Below are 15,764 nucleotides of genomic sequence, written 5' to 3' on the forward strand. Positions count from 1 at the left end.
AGGAGGAGACTCCCTCCAAGTTCCTCAGTAGATTAACTCAGGCCTTTCAACAATACACTAACTTAGACCCCAACTCAGAAGACGGCCGGCATGTCCTTATGACCGATTTCCTGGCCCAATCCTACCCCGACATTAAAACTAAACTTAAAAAATTAGAGCAGGGTCCTGCAACCCCTCAGACCAAAATCCTGTCAGTGGCCTTCAAGGTTTTTCATAATCGGGAGGAGGAAAAGGAACATCGAAAACAAAAGGCCGACCATGCCAAATTCCAGATGTTGGCCCAGCTTATCAAACCCCCTGGGCGCTCTCCCACAGCCTCCACCTCTAAGCCTCCACCTGGAGCCTGCTTTAAATGTGGAAAGGAAGGGCATTGGGCCAAGGCTTGCCCCACCCCCAGGCCACCCACCACTCCTTGTCCAAAATGCAAAAAGAAGGGACATTGGGGATCTGATTGCCCCCTCGCCTGAAGGGGTGAGGGACCAACTGCCCCACAGTCCCCCGAACCGTGGACTCCACCTATGGTGGGCCTCGCTGAGGAGGATCGACGGAGCCTTGGGCCCTTCCCGACCATCTCTATAACAAAGCAAGAGCCCAGGGTATCCATGGTTGTGGACGGCCACCCAATATCTTTCCTCCTGGACACTGGAGCCACCTTTTCGGTCTTAAGGGAATATAAAGGCCCCACCACCTCCAGCAGCTCTCCTATAGTCGGGGTAGGAGGTAAACAAATCTTTCCCCAAAAAACCCCTCTTTTAACCTGCTGCCTTCAAGGCACTCAATCCGTTTTCTCCCATTCCTTTCTAGTCATGCCACAATGCCCCGTCCCCTTGTTGGGTCGGGACATTCTATCACGGCTTCAAGTCTCCATTACCTTGCCCCTGTCCTCTTCCTCTTCCCCTGTTTCCTTCCTCCTAGCACTAGTTCAAGCCCACGATCCTACTAATTCCACCCCTCCAAAAAGGTCCTTACCCATCCTGACGCACCCTGTTAACCCCACAGTTTGGGACACTGCCAGCCCTGCTCTGGCCCAGTGTTCCCCTGTACACATAAAACTAAAAGACCCCTCCAAATATATTTGCCAGGCTCAGTATCCATTAACCACAACAGCCCTCCTTGGGTTAAGCCCCATCATTCAGAACCTATTAAAAAAGGGGTATCTCCGTCCCACTCGCTCCCCTTTCAATACTCCCATACTCGCTGTAAAAAAACCTAATGGCGCCTTTCGTCTCATCCAAGATCTCCGTCTTGTTAATGCCGCTGTCATTCCTATTCATCCCCTTGTATCAAATCCATACACTCTTCTTTCCAAGGTTCCAGTGACCTCTACTCATTTCTCGGTTTTGGACTTAAAGGATGCCTTCTTTTCCACACCCCTGGAAACCGGCACTCAGGACATTTTTGCCTTCACATGGACCGACCCCCATTCCTGCCACTCCGAACAACTCACTTGGATGGTCCTGCCACAGGGATTTCGGGATAGCCCTCATATTTTCGGGCAGACCCTAGCACAGGACCTCAAATCTTTTCACTTAAACTATCCAGAGTCCACCTTATTACAATATGTGGACGATCTCCTTCTATGCGGTCCTTCATGGGAACAATCCCAAGCTGACACTGCCCATTTGCTTAACTTCCTAGCGGGTAAGGGATATCGAGTGTCCCCCGCCAAAGCCCAAATCTCCTTGCCATCTGTAACCTACCTTGGTTTTCTCCTCTCCCCGGGAAAGAAGGAAATCACCCTGGACAGGAAACAGCTTCTTACTGACCTGCCCATCCCCAAAACCAAAACAGAAATCCTATCTTTCCTGGGTCTAGCCGGATATTTCAGAGCATGGATCCCCAATTTCTCTTTGCTAGCCCGACCTCTATAATATAAGTAAGGGTCCTCCTGAAGAACCTTTACTCTCCTCACCTCAGCGCCCTTTTCTCAAGCTTCAGCAGGCCATTCTAACGGCCCCTGCACTTCATCTCCCTGATCTAACTAAACCTTTTTTCCTCTATGTTCATGAAAATGTGGGACAAGCGCTAGGCGTCCTAGGACAGAATTATGGCCCCTCCTTTGCCCCTGTAGCATACCTATCAAAACAGTTAGACCCCATTGTACAAGGCTGGGCACCCTGTCTAAGAGCCCTAGCAGCGGGGCAGTTGCTGCATAAGGAGGCATCCAAATTAACATTTGGGGCACCTCTTACCATTCTCTCACCACATCACCTTAAAGACCTCCTTACCTATAAGGCTCTCCACTCCCTCCCACCTTCCAGAATTCTAACCCTCCTATCCTCGTTTCTGGAAAATCCTGCCCTATCCTTCAATACCTGCCCACCCCTAAACCCGGCTACTCTACTGCCTATACCAGATTCCCCCAACATGCCTTTGCACAGCTGCGTAGAAAGCCTTCAGAATTTCATACCTTACCGCTCTTCCATCAGTGAGGGGCCCCGTCTCATGCTGAAAAACTCTTAACTTATACACTGACTCTTTCATATACTTCTCTCTCATGCCGCCATATGGAAAGAACGCGGTCTGCTTAACACCAAGGGTAACACAATCACCAACTCAGCTTTAATCTCCACATTAATCAAGGCATGCCATTTACCTTGTAAATTAGGAGTCATTCATTGCAGATCCCACCAGAGGGACAATTCCCCAATCACTCGCGGGAATTGTAAGGCTGACCTCGCCGCATGCACTGCGGCACGGCACCCACAGACACAAAACCAACTTCCCATTCTTCCTTACAGCTCCCAGGGTTCACAGACACCCTCTCAGCCCCAACCGCCTAATGATGATAAGTCCTCTCTCTTTCGCTTGCTCCATGACCTATTTCACTCTAGCCCCCAAGCTTTATCCCAGTTTTTACAGGCCTTCTTCTCAATCACCCCATCTGACAAAGCCCTCTTACGAAAAATCTCCTCTTCATGCACAATCTGCCAGCGTACCAATCCTAACACCCCTCTCAAACCTGGTCCATACCCCTCCCACCAGGCCAGAGGTCTCACACCCGCAGCCGACTGGCATGTCGATTTTACGCACATGCCTTCTGTCCGGCGCCTCAAATACCTCTTGGTGTTTGTTGATACCTTTTTAGGATGGGTGGAGGCATTCCCAACATCCAATAAAAAGGCCTCCACCGTAGCCCAGACTCTCCTTTCCCAAATCATCCCACGATTTGGGATGCCTACTTCCATTCAATCTGACAATGGACCTGAATTTACCGCCCAGATAGTACAAAAACTCTCCCAGTCACTCTCTCTCCCCTGGCACCTACATTGCCCTTACCGACCTCAGGCATCTGGAAAGGTAGAGAGAACCAACAGAACCTTAAAGGACATACTAACTAAATTGTCTCTGGAATTACACCTTGATTGGGTCCGTCTTCTACCTCTCGCTCTACTCAAGGCCAGAGCTCTCCCAAAGAGGCCCTCCAATCTTTCCCCTTTTGAAGTCATGTATGGTAGGCCCCTCCTACCCCCGGGGATCACAGCAACTGAAGGACCCATACCACCCACCATGGCTTTACCTTTGCTCTCCCACCTTCGCACCGAATTAAGTCAACGTCCCTTTTCCTAAAACAAGAAAAAGGGAGGAATGTAGGGACCCAAATGCCCCAAGGGATCACACCCCGATCACATAAGCCCTTCTCGGCCACACCCCATCATGGCGCTGGTTGCCCTTCTCTTCCATACTCTCCTTCCCGCCGGCGCGAATTACACACCAATCAGCTCCCCACAAACCCCATGCGGTATGCTAAGTAGGGATTGTATTTTAAGACAATCAGCTTTCCCCTTAAAGCCCTATATATGTGTGTGTGTGCTGCCTAATAAACGGGCTCTCTCCTGTGGTGGATCGTCAACTGGTGTCGACTCTTCCTTTCAGTTAGCCACAGACCTGAGACTGGACCTAGCTTCCCTAATTCCCAGTCTAATATAATTTGAATCAAATTTTTAAAAAATCATCTAAACATTGCCTGCCTGCCGAGTACACAACTAGTAATACTGCCCTCAACAGCTCATCACATTACTTTCCAAGTAAGAATCTATCTTGTATTCTTTTAACAAATGTTTAGGTTTTAACTTCAACTAAGAGAACACTAAGAAAAAATTACACAAATGAATGTATGAAATTTTAGATACGGATTTTCCAGATATGACCAACTTTCTTAAAATTAGAATTTACTTATTCTACCATTTTTTTCTTTTCTTTTCTTTTTTCTTTTTTTTTGGTGGCTGGCTGGTTCGGGGATCCAAACCCGGTAACTTGGTATTACAAGGCTGTGCTCTAACCAACAGAGCTAATTGGCCAGCCTTTTTTTTATTCACTTTTTTACATTCAACAAATATTTAAGTACATACCAATCCCTGGATTTTCTAGTTTTGTCTATAAAAATCTATGTAAAGGAGAAAATACTATTATTTAGTGGCTCCAATAAAGGTAGAGGGGTGTTTTTACCTAAATATTTGATATTTATCACTAGTATGGTCCTAAAGTCACAGGCAACATCCTCTACTTAGCTTTGACTACACGAATGACAAAAAATGTGAATATTTCTGTAAAATATCCTAGAAATGACATTTATGAACTCATATTTTGGGGCCACATATTGAGATTAGTGAAAAGGATTTTATATTTAAGTTATGCTTTACCTGTGAAACTTCCAGGAATTTCAGTGATGCCAAAGTGGCTTGGATAACAGGAGGACTTAGAAAATAGTATTTGCTGCTGCTTTCTCTTGAGGAAAAAAAGCACTGAAACTTTTACTTGAAAGCATGTGTTTAAAGACAAAGTATTAGATGACATATTCAAATAAATTGCTAAATTTGGCCTGTTTCCTTACTCTTTAATTCTCATTAAAACATCAAAGTGAAAGCATTCAGTTAAATTTTGAAAGTCAAACTGCATTTTAAAAGCAGATATGTCAAAGACCACATATTGTATAATTCTATTTATATGAAGTGTCCAGAATAGGCAAATCCACAGAAACAGAACATAGATTAGTGGTTACCTGGGGGGAGGAAAAGCTGGGGTACAGGGTTTCTTTTCAGAGTGATGGAAATGTTCTAAAATTAGATTGTGGTGATGGCTGCACAACTCTGTGAAGATACTAAGAACCACTGAAAAAAAAATTTTTTTTTTTTAAAGATGACCAGTAAGGGGATCTTAACCCTTGACTTGTTGGTGTCAGCACCACACTCTCCCAAGTGAGCTAACCAGCCATCCCTATACAGGGATCCGAACCCGCGGCCTCGGTGCCACCAGCAACACACTCTCTCCCAAGTGAGCCACAGGCCAGCCCAAAACCACTGAATTTTATGGTATGTGAATTATACATTAACAAAGCCAATATTTTTAAAAAGCAGATATGGTCATATCATAGATGCTGCAGTGCCACCACCCAGATCCAGGCTTCAGAACCAAAGGATTCATTCTACTAGCTGCTGGGAAAGTTGGCTGAGTCTCTGTCCCAGAGTCCCTCCCAGAATTGTCCTCAGCCGAAGGGAGCTGCCTGTATCCAACAACTGAAAACACAGGAGTACAAAGGCCTGGCCTCTTTGCCCTGAGTTGGGACCACTCTGAAGGGCATCTAGCTCACAGCACCACCAAAAGATCAGATGAGGCCTTTGTTTCAAATCTGCCCAATCCTGATCTTCCATAATTGGTACCAGAAGTGGCCCTAGAAAGCAAATTCTAATATGGCATTTTGGAGCTATCACTGTAGAAAACCAAGTGTTAAGTCTCTGAAGCTGCCACTCTCTCCTATCCAAGAGAGTAAAGAAAAAATAAAACCACATCCTGGGAGGAATGGCAGAGATTAGTACCACCTATAGACCTAAAGCTAACTTTATGTGACAACTTGGCTAGGTTATAATAGTGCTCAGTTGCTTGATCAAACACCAGTCTAGATGTTGCTGTGAAGGTACTTTTCAGATGTAATTAACAGTTAAATCAATAGACTTTGAGTAAAGCTGATTGCCCTCCATAAGAGGGCCCCATCCAATCAGTCGAATGCCTTAATAGAAAACACTAAGGTCCACCAAAGAAGAAGGAATTCTGCTTCTAAACTTTCAGACTCAGCACAGCACATCAGCTCTTCCCTGGGTCTCCAGCCTGCTGGCCTGCCCTACATGTTTCTAACTTGCTGGCCCCCACAATTGTATGAGTCAGTTCCTTAAAATAGTCTCTCTCTCTCTCTACACACACCTCCATACCCACACTCTGTTGGTTCTCTTTCTCTGGAGAGCCCTGACAAATACAAGGGTTTACAGGCCCCATTATATCCCCATTAAATCTGGCCCTTATGAAAACCAAATGGATCCTGGTGGATTACAGTAGACTACCACGAACTCAAGCAAGTAGAAACCCCAATTGCATCTGCTGTGCCAGATGTGGTAAAACTGCCAGAGCAGATCAATAGAACTACAGGTACAGGGATGGAGCCACAGGCCTGGAGGATATGTTCTTTTCTGTGTCTATTAGGAAGGAGGATCAGATGCAGCTCACATTCACATGGGACAGATAACAGTATACCTATGGCTTGACATAGGGCTATATTAACTCTCCCATCCTGCCATAAGACAGTCAAAGGAAACCTGACTATTTGGATATTCTGATAATAGCATGTTGTTCTACTATATCAATGATATAATTTTACTGTCACCTGGTGAGCAATAAGGGACAAGTACACTGGAGGCTGGTAGATAAATGCATTCAAGAGGGTAGGAGATACTTATGAGAAATCCTATAAAGTTTCAAGAGCCTACCATATCAGTTAAGTTTTTAGGATTCAAATGGTCTGGAGCATGCTGGGACGTCCCCTCCAAAGTAAAGGTCAACTTACTGCACCTCACCACTAAGAAGCACAATGGTGGGCCTCTTCAGGTTCTGCAGGCAGCATATTCCACAACCCTGTAGACTCTAAGGGATAGGTTGAGTGTCCCTTATCCAAAATGCTTGAGATCAGAAGTGTTTCAGATTTCAAATGTTTTTGAATTTGGGGATATTTGCATAATACTTACCTGTTGAGCATCCCTAATCTGAAAATCTGAAATCTGAAAAGCTCCAATGAGCATTTCCTTTGAGTGTCATATTGGTGCTCAGAAAGTTTTGGATTATGCAGCATTTCAAATTTTCAGATTAGGGATGCTCAACCTGTATGTGCAATGTAAAAAGAAGCCATGTGAACCTTATGGTAAGCCCCAGTAGGAGAATCACAGTGTAGACTGCTAGGTTTCTGGGGCAAGGCCATGCCATCTTCAGTGAAGAACCATAAATGACTTGAAATCAGCCCCTGGATACTGGGCCCCGATAGAGATGCTGCTTCAGGCCAGGCCATATCAAATGACCATGCATCAACACTAGCCCATCGTGAGCTGGTTGTCAGATCTACCAAGTCACGAGGTCAGACATGCTCAACAACAATCTATTGCAAGATAGAAGAGGTACACCAGCACTGGACATGAGCATGGCCACAGGGCATAAGCAGGAAGTCTAGACCTTATGTATCCACTACTATGCAGCATGCTTCTGTGTTGGCTCATGCATATGGCTACATGGAGGCTCCCCTGTGACTGGCTTTTGGAGGAGGATAAAGAACAAACTTGCTTTATGGGTAATTTCTCTTGGTATGTAGAAACTGAAAATGGATGGCATCTATATTACAGCCTCACTTAGGGATAACCCTGGAAGACACTGATGAGGGGAAATCCTTCCAATGGGCATGCTTTGGGTGGTGCACCTGGCTGTCCACTTCATATGGAAAAAGAAGTGGCCCAAAGTAAAAATATACAAAGATTCATGGGGACTGGAAATGGTTCACTGGTTGGCTATGGGCCTGAAAGGAAAAAGATTAGTGATAGAGTTTGGATGTGTTGTCCCCACCAAAACCTCATGTGGAAATCTGATCCCCAATGTGGCAGTGTTGGAAGCTGTTTGAGTCATGGGGGCGGATCCCTCATGAATGGATTAATGCTCTCCCTGGGGGCAGGAGACCTCAGTGAGATCTTGCTCTATTAGTTCCCATGAGAGCTGGTTGTTTAAAAGACCCTGGTACCTCATCTCTCTCTCTCTTGCTTCCTCTTGCCATGTGATCTGCTTGTCCCTGCCAGCTGCCTGCTACTTTCTGTTATGAGTAGCAGCCTGAGGCCCGTGTCAGATGCAGCTGTCCCAGAATCATAAGCCAAATAAACCTCTGTTCTTTATAAATTACCCAGTCTCAGGTATTTCTGTTATAACAACACAAAAGGACTAATACAGAAAATTGTACCAAGGAGTGGGCTGTTGCTATACAGATACCTAAAAATGTGGATGCAGCTCTGGAACTGGGTGTTAGGCAAAGGTTGGAGGAGTTTGGAGGGGTTAGAAGACAAAAAGATGAGAGAATGTTTGGAACATTTTAAAGATTGGTTAAATGGTTGTGACCAGAATGCTGATAGAAATGTGGACAGTAAAGGCCATGTGGATGATGAGGTCTTACATAGAAATGAGGAACTTATTGGGAATTGGACAAAAGATCACCCTTGCTACACCACAGCAAGGAACTTGGCTGGATTGTGTCCATGTCCCTGGACTTTGTGGAAGGTAGGACTTGAGTTGTGAACCAGAATGTTTGGTGGAAGAAATTTCTAAGCAGCAAAGCTGCATGGTTACTTTTAACAGCCTACTCTGAGTTATGGTGGCAAAGGCATGATGTAAAGCCAGAATTTAAAAGGGAAGCAGAGTGTAAAGATTTGGAAAATTTGCAGCCTGGCCATGTGGTAGAGAAGTAGAGAGCATTTTCAGAAGGAAAATTCAGTGGTTAAGAAGATTAACACAAAAGTACAGGATTATCAAGAGAAGAGGGAAAAGGCCCTGAAGGCATTGCAGAAGCCTTTGGGACCAATCCTTCCATTTCAGACCCAAAGTCCTAAGGAGTCAGAATGGTCTTGGGGAACAGGCTTGAGGCACCCTCTGCAGCTCATTGCTCATGGCCACCTCAGGAAGGAGCTTCTAGCACCAGCACCCCAGCTGCTTTGGCTGCTCCAGCCACGGCTAAAGTGGCCCCAGGTGTGGCTGGACCCACAGCTTTGGAAAACACAAACCAGAAGTCTTGGTGGCATCCACATGGTATTAGGTTTGCAGGCTTGCAGAATGCCAGAGCTGTGAAGGCTTGGGAGCCTCCACCCTGATTTCAACAGATGTATGGAAAAGCCTGGGGACCCAGGAAGAGATCTGTGGCAAGGACAGATTCACCACATAGAGACTTCACTAGAGCAGTGCTGAGTGGAAATGTGAGGTCAGAGTTGCAGAAGTAAAACCCCATTAGCGCCATGCCTAGTGGAGCTGTGGGAACAGGACCGCCATGGCAACCCCAGACCTGTGAAAGTACAGTGTGCAACACCAGCCTGTGGGAGCTGAAGCATCCCCTGAGACCAGGAAAGCCATAGGAGCAGAGCTGCCCGAGCACTTGGGGACCAACCCCCACACCAGCATGCAAAGGACATCAAACATGGAGTCAAGGTACATGATTTGCCAGCTTTGAGATTTAATGCCTGTCCTGCTGGGTTTTGGACTTGCTTAGGACCTGTTTCTCCTTTCTTTTGGCCTATTTCTCCCCTTTGGAATAGGAATATGTACCCTATGTTTGTCCCACCATTGTATCTTGGAAGTAGATAACTTGTTTTGAATTTCACAAATGGGACTTTGAACTTTCGACTTTTGAGTTGAAACAAGTTAAGACTTTGGGGATCAAATGAATGTATTTGTATGTGAAATGGACATGAGTTTTGGGGGGCCAGGGGTGGAATGTAGTGGATTGGATTATGTCCCCCCCAAGTTCCCTGAAGATTGAATTGTGTCCCCCAAGTTTTATGTATTAGAAACTTAGCCACCACTGTGACTGTTAAGAGGGTGGGAAATCCTATTATGGTAATTGAAAGGTGGGGCCTTGAAGAGGTTGGACTGTAGGACTGTTGAAGTGTGAACGGATTAAAGACAGTGGTCAGGGGCATGGTCCTGAGGGCTTTAAAAGAAGAGGAGAGTCTGTCTTTCTCTTTCTCTGTTCTTTCTGCTTCCACCATATTGCAATGTGAGACCCCTGGGTCACTGTCACCACCACCCGATGGACTTTGGACTTTCTAGCCTCAGAAACTGCAAGCAATAAATTTTGCTCTTCTTTATAAATCGCCCAGTCTCAGGTATTCTGTTACTGCAACACAAAAAGGACTAATACTATTAGAGACTGGGAACAAGGAACATGGGGTAAGAGGTATGTAGATGAACTTATGGGAATAGACACAGAGTGTAAAGAGCTTTGTATTTTATGTTAATGCCTACCAGCAAGCATCCCGAAATAGGAGGTAGCAACAACCAAGACAATTCAGCCAGCTGACTCAATAGCCTCTGTTATCCTAGTGCTGGCACAATGGGCTCATAAAGGGAGTATCATGGTGGCAGAGATAGAGGCTATGCCTGTACCCAATTATCATGGGCTTCTACTCACCAAGGCTGACTTAGCTACTGCTGCTGTTTAAAGTCCATCCTGACAGCAACAGAGGCCAACACTGAGATCTGATACAGGATCATTTCTTGAGACTAACCAACCACTTGGTGGTAAGGTGACCACATGAGACCCCTACCACCTGGTTAAGGAGCAGCAATTCATTTTGACTGGAAGTGATATATACCCTGAACGTGAGTTTGCCTGTCTTGTTGGCAGAGTCTAGCCAGTACCACTGCACAGGGCTTACGGAATGTCTGATTCGCCAACATGGTATACAACTCATATCACTTATGAAACCCACTTTAGAGCAAACAATGTGCCTAGTGCAGCAATGGGCACATGAACATGGCTCCACTGTTCCTACCACATACTGTACCAAAGCTGCCAGCCTGATAAAGCAGTGGTTCTCAAAGGGGGGAATTTTTGCCCCCCCAACACAGAATTATCTGGCCGAAAATGTTAATGTGCCACTGTTGAAAAACTTCAGGAAAGAAAATCAAGAAACAATTGAAACCAGCATGGAGATGACACCCTGTGAGAATGGGGTGTAGTACACATCCTAGATTAATGACCTTTATACAGTACTGTGTTCCCGACTGGTAGAAGATATGGTCTGGAACCAAGTGGTGGCAGGAGAAGTGGCCTTGATTACCATCAATCCCGGTGACCCACCTGGGAACTTGGTGCTTCCCATCTCCACAACTCTAGGTCTGTAGGTCTAGAGTTCCTAGTCCCAGAGGAGGAATACTTCTACCAAAGCACACAGTAAGCATCCCATTAAATTTGAGCTATGACTGTCACTCCATCACTTTAGAATGCCTAAAGTCACCGTACTGGCAGCGGCAACTGACCCTGATCAGCAGGAGGTAGGGCTGCTGACACCCATCTCATTGTACACCTTGCCCAATTTTGATGGTAAACGGACAAGTGTGGTGCCAGTCTGAGATGGGTATGGTGACAAGGTCTCAGACTCCTCAGAAATGAGGGTCTGGGCCACCTTGTCTAGTTGAGTAGAAGTGCTAGATAAGGGTGAGGGGGATCTAGAATGGGTAGTAGAGGAGGGAGAAGATGAGTATCAGTTGCAGCCTCAAGACCAGATGCAGCACTGGGTGCTGTAGCTCTACCCCTAACCTTATTCTTGTAAGTTTCCCCAGGAAAAGAAACCAGTTAGAAACTAGATCATGCAGGCCTCTGTAGGCCACAGGGAGGAGTTTAGATAAGTTTATCTTCAAAGTTAAAGGACATTTCTACTCCTTTTCCCTCACTCAGTTTCTGGAAAGTTGGTAACTGGGATATCATCCTTCCCTGTCCTCTAGCCAGAGAATAGAAGATGTCTTTCTGAAGAAATACTATAGATACTGACATTTGGGGTCCTCCAATAAAGCAGCCATAATCCTACAGTGAAGCCTACAGTTGATAAACCCTATCTACCACAAACAACTTCCAGTCTGTGTTTTAGTGCCTTGCGCTTTAAAAACAGGCCAGGAAGGACATCCAGATATTTAAGGAAAGCCTCTAACCTAACAGACAATAATGAATCAACAGAGAAAGGGAACTAAGAGAAAAAGAGAAAACGTGGAAAGCAAGGAAAATTATAATAAAGATCATTAAATAGATGAGGAAAAAATAATGCATCCATAAAACAAGAATAGAATGCTATAAAAAAGAACATTCAAGGAAATTCAAAATTCGGTAGGGTTAAAAGATCAATCTGAAAAATTCTTCCAGAAAGTTGAATAAAAAATAACAACAAAGAAACAGGAAAGGGGCGTGGGGGGTGGGTAAAGAGCAAACCAGGATAGCCAACAACCAACTAAAAGAAAATCCAAACAGGACAAACTAAGAAAATGGGTATGAAGAAATTATTACAGAAATAATAAAAGAAAATTTCTTAGAATTGAAGTTCATAAATTTCCAGACGGAAAAGGCCCACCAAATGCCAGAAAAATAAATTAAAAACAGACATATACAAAGACAAAGGCAAATCATCATAAAATTTAAGAATACTGGAAAAAAGGAAAAGATTCTAAACAACGTCAGAGATAAAAATGTCATGCCCAAAGGATATGGAATGTGAATGTAACTGGACATTCTAATGCAACATTGGAAACCAGGAGAAATAAAGTTATGACTAAAAATTTGGAGAGAAAATTACTTCCACCCTAGAATTTTATGTCTAGCCAAAACTATCAATCAAATGAGAAGGTAGAATTTTCAAAGGTACTTTGTCTCAAAAATTTTACCTCCCTCACAACCTATGTTAAGAAGGAACTAAAAGACATATTTTACCAAATTTACGTGTAAACCATGAAAGAGGAAGATATAAGATCCAGAAAACCAAGAGCTGGTAAAGAAGAGAGGCAAAGGAAATTCTCAGGGCGATAACGAAAGGCAGGCCAAGGAGCACAGCTGTGCGGCAAGCCTAGAAAACCACCGGCCCAGAAAGGAACGGACAGGGGCTCTGGGAAGAACGTCCCCAAGAAAAACAAGAAACAGAAAACACCTGTTGTACTGTCTATAATGGGAAGAGTTTTATAAATCTGTCAGAACATTTGAGGATGAATTACTAACAGGTAAATAGAAAAGTAGGCAAGTGAAAAAAATGAGATAGTTGTTAACTTCAGGAAAAATAAAGTTGTACAGATAAAATAAAATAAAGTTGAAAGTTGAAAAATAAAGTTGAAAGGAAATTTCATAATACTATATCTCTGCAATAAAGAAAAGTTGTCATAATAAAGTAAATATTGAATATTAACCAAACCAAAAATTTGTAGAGTTTGAGGGGGCAAGGTAGGAGAGGAAGTGTGTGTGTGTGTGTGTGTGTGTGTTTGTGTGTGTGTGTGTGTGTCTGTGAGAGTAAAAAAAAATCCTCATCTTCCATAGAAAGATACCAAAAATAAAGTTTAAAATTGAAAAAAATCAAGAGATAACAGTCTAATCATATTATTCAGAATATGGAGGTAAATATCAGAAGAATCAGCTAAAGAGATAAGAGCGGTTGCCTCTGAGTAGCAGGACTGAGAAAGTAAAAAGGTATATAGCAGGGAGCTGCTATTTTTGTTATAAACTTTGAAGTACCACTTGGCATCTAAACCATGTACATGCATTACTTCAACAAAAGTAAAAATTAAAAACAAAAAAACTTCGATCTGAACCAAACATGGCAAAATCTGTTAAACTGAGCAGTGGTATTCTTACATTTCATATCTCACTCTCTATTCTTTTCTTATCTTAAAAATAATGCCTATTTTTTAAAGTTCCCTTTTCAGTTCTAGAAATTTCGTTAATTTGTTATTCAGTACAGTGTTAGTTGCCCTGTTACATGAATGAGGAAGAGCATAAAAGAAAAAAACAAAACTGTGGTTTCTATAGTTTAAAAAAATCTTAAACCTGGATTACTCTTCTCCAAGGGAAAGTTCTTTGATTTTTATTTTCAAACACTTAATAACATTACTTTAAAAAAATGCCTTGCTTGATATATCAAAAAGAAAAGTTCCAAGACATAATAAACATACGAAGTGGGGGAAAAAGCAAGCTTCAGAATAATTTGTGTAAGTATGAGCCCATCTATGTAAAATAAAACCAAACAAAAAGACTAAATCTTTTCATACATGTGCATATGTACAAATACACACAAAAATGCAGGCAAAAAGAGCTGGAAAAATACACACCAAACTGTCAGTACGGTTATCTCTGGGGAGGCAAATGGGATTGGGGATGGAAATAGAGTAATCTGACAGTTTATATTTTCACTCATTTTGACTAATAATACACATGCTAAGTATTTCAAATGGCAGAAAAGATATACACGGTGAAAACAAGTTTTTCTCCCACTTCTGTCCCTAGTTCCTTTCTCCAAAGGCAGCCCCTGGTCTCTGTGTTACCTTCAGCCTTATTCCAAATACACAGAAGCATGTGTTTACATACAATACTCACTTTTTAAAATATAAACATCACACTAGTCATACAGTTCTACCCCTTACTTTTTCCTTCAAACAGCTCTTGCCTCAGAAACAACATCAGTTACTTTCCACACACAGTTTACCTCCAGTCTGCCTTGCTGGGTTTTATACACCACTTGAGGATTCTCCTGCAATATGCTGCCATAGAGCTCACGGAAGTGGGCTACGTTGGGCTTCACAATATTCAACACTTTTGACTTTTCCTCTCCAACCACCATCCGAAAGTCGCCTAGTTAAATAAACAGAAAACAAATCTTCTGTTGAGAATCCACACCCTGACTTGTGAACTGCAGCCCCCACACTGGTTCAAACTGGCACGACCCCTCAGCAAAACACTAGCTTTCCCAAACCCTTAAAACATGAACATGGTACCCAAGGAATGCAGCCACTTGTTTGAGGAAAAGAGAACCTCTCAAATCATAAAGCCCTTTATGTCAGTTCAGACACAGTTACCAAAGTACACAAGGTAATCATCAGAGAGAAGCTAATTTGTTTTTGTTTTCTCCAATGCAGAGGCTTCTGTACTTATAAACTTCCATTCTAGGAACAAAACTCTGCCTGTGCCAATCACGGAGACAGGAGTTTTGCACTTTCTCTTTGGATTCATCCTTGTTGATTACTTATCATTGACCTGCTTCCGTTTGCATGAGGGCTTTCGAGGTGCTTTATGAATATAATTAAACTTATTTTGTTGGGTAAGGGCAAGAGCAGTGAGTATTGAAAGTCCTAGTAAGAAGAGGTTTACATTTAAGACGACATTGAAAGCAGACATAATTTTTAAAATTACAAGTGGTGAGAAATGGCAAATGTTACATTTGCCTATGGGATGAGCTGCAAAACAAATAATTGTGAAGGACAGAGGGCAATGTTTGAAACAAATGAAAAGTGCCCTGCCCATGCCACTGACAATCATCAGCAAGACATGGAGAAAAAAACAACGATAAAATGAGAACACTTCAGTGGATGCCTGTTGGGCTAATGTGAATTCCAAAGAGGCTGGACATGTGCAGGAGAACCTCCCAGGTCAGGTGTGGTGAAAGCAGTATGGCTGAAACCTCTTTGTTGGAAAGCAAGTCCTCCAGGAGAGAACAGAGGTGGCAAGTGTAGGCAGTTACCCCAGCTGCTGAGGAATCCCCTGGGGATAGGATGACAATATAATTTATCATCCAAACTAGGTCACTTTTGAGGGTGAATAAAATGCTATGAACAATTACACCGGGACAACAAGTATAAACTGGGCAACCCAGGACATATGGTCACCCTTGCCAATTTCATTCTTCTGGAGAGATTATCAAGGTCATTACCTGCAATACAGATTTTCCTACAGC

General features: G+C 43.4%; 1 protein-coding gene across 5 annotated transcripts in view; it reads right to left on the bottom strand.

The window, feature by feature from the left end:
- The window catches only part of TAMM41 (TAM41 mitochondrial translocator assembly and maintenance homolog), a 55,613-nt gene that overhangs the window by 14,501 nt on the left and 25,348 nt on the right, over window positions 1-15,764 (bottom strand). For all 5 annotated transcript variants that reach the window (XM_063115014.1, XM_063115015.1, XM_063115012.1 and 2 more), the window contains one exon: window positions 14,520-14,665. In XM_063115014.1, the coding sequence (XP_062971084.1) occupies window positions 14,520-14,665 (146 nt within the window). The remainder of the gene's footprint in view (window positions 1-14,519; window positions 14,666-15,764) is intronic.

Source organism: Cynocephalus volans, chromosome 11, assembly GCF_027409185.1.
Source record: "Cynocephalus volans isolate mCynVol1 chromosome 11, mCynVol1.pri, whole genome shotgun sequence".
Taxonomy (NCBI): Eukaryota; Metazoa; Chordata; class Mammalia; order Dermoptera; family Cynocephalidae; genus Cynocephalus; species Cynocephalus volans.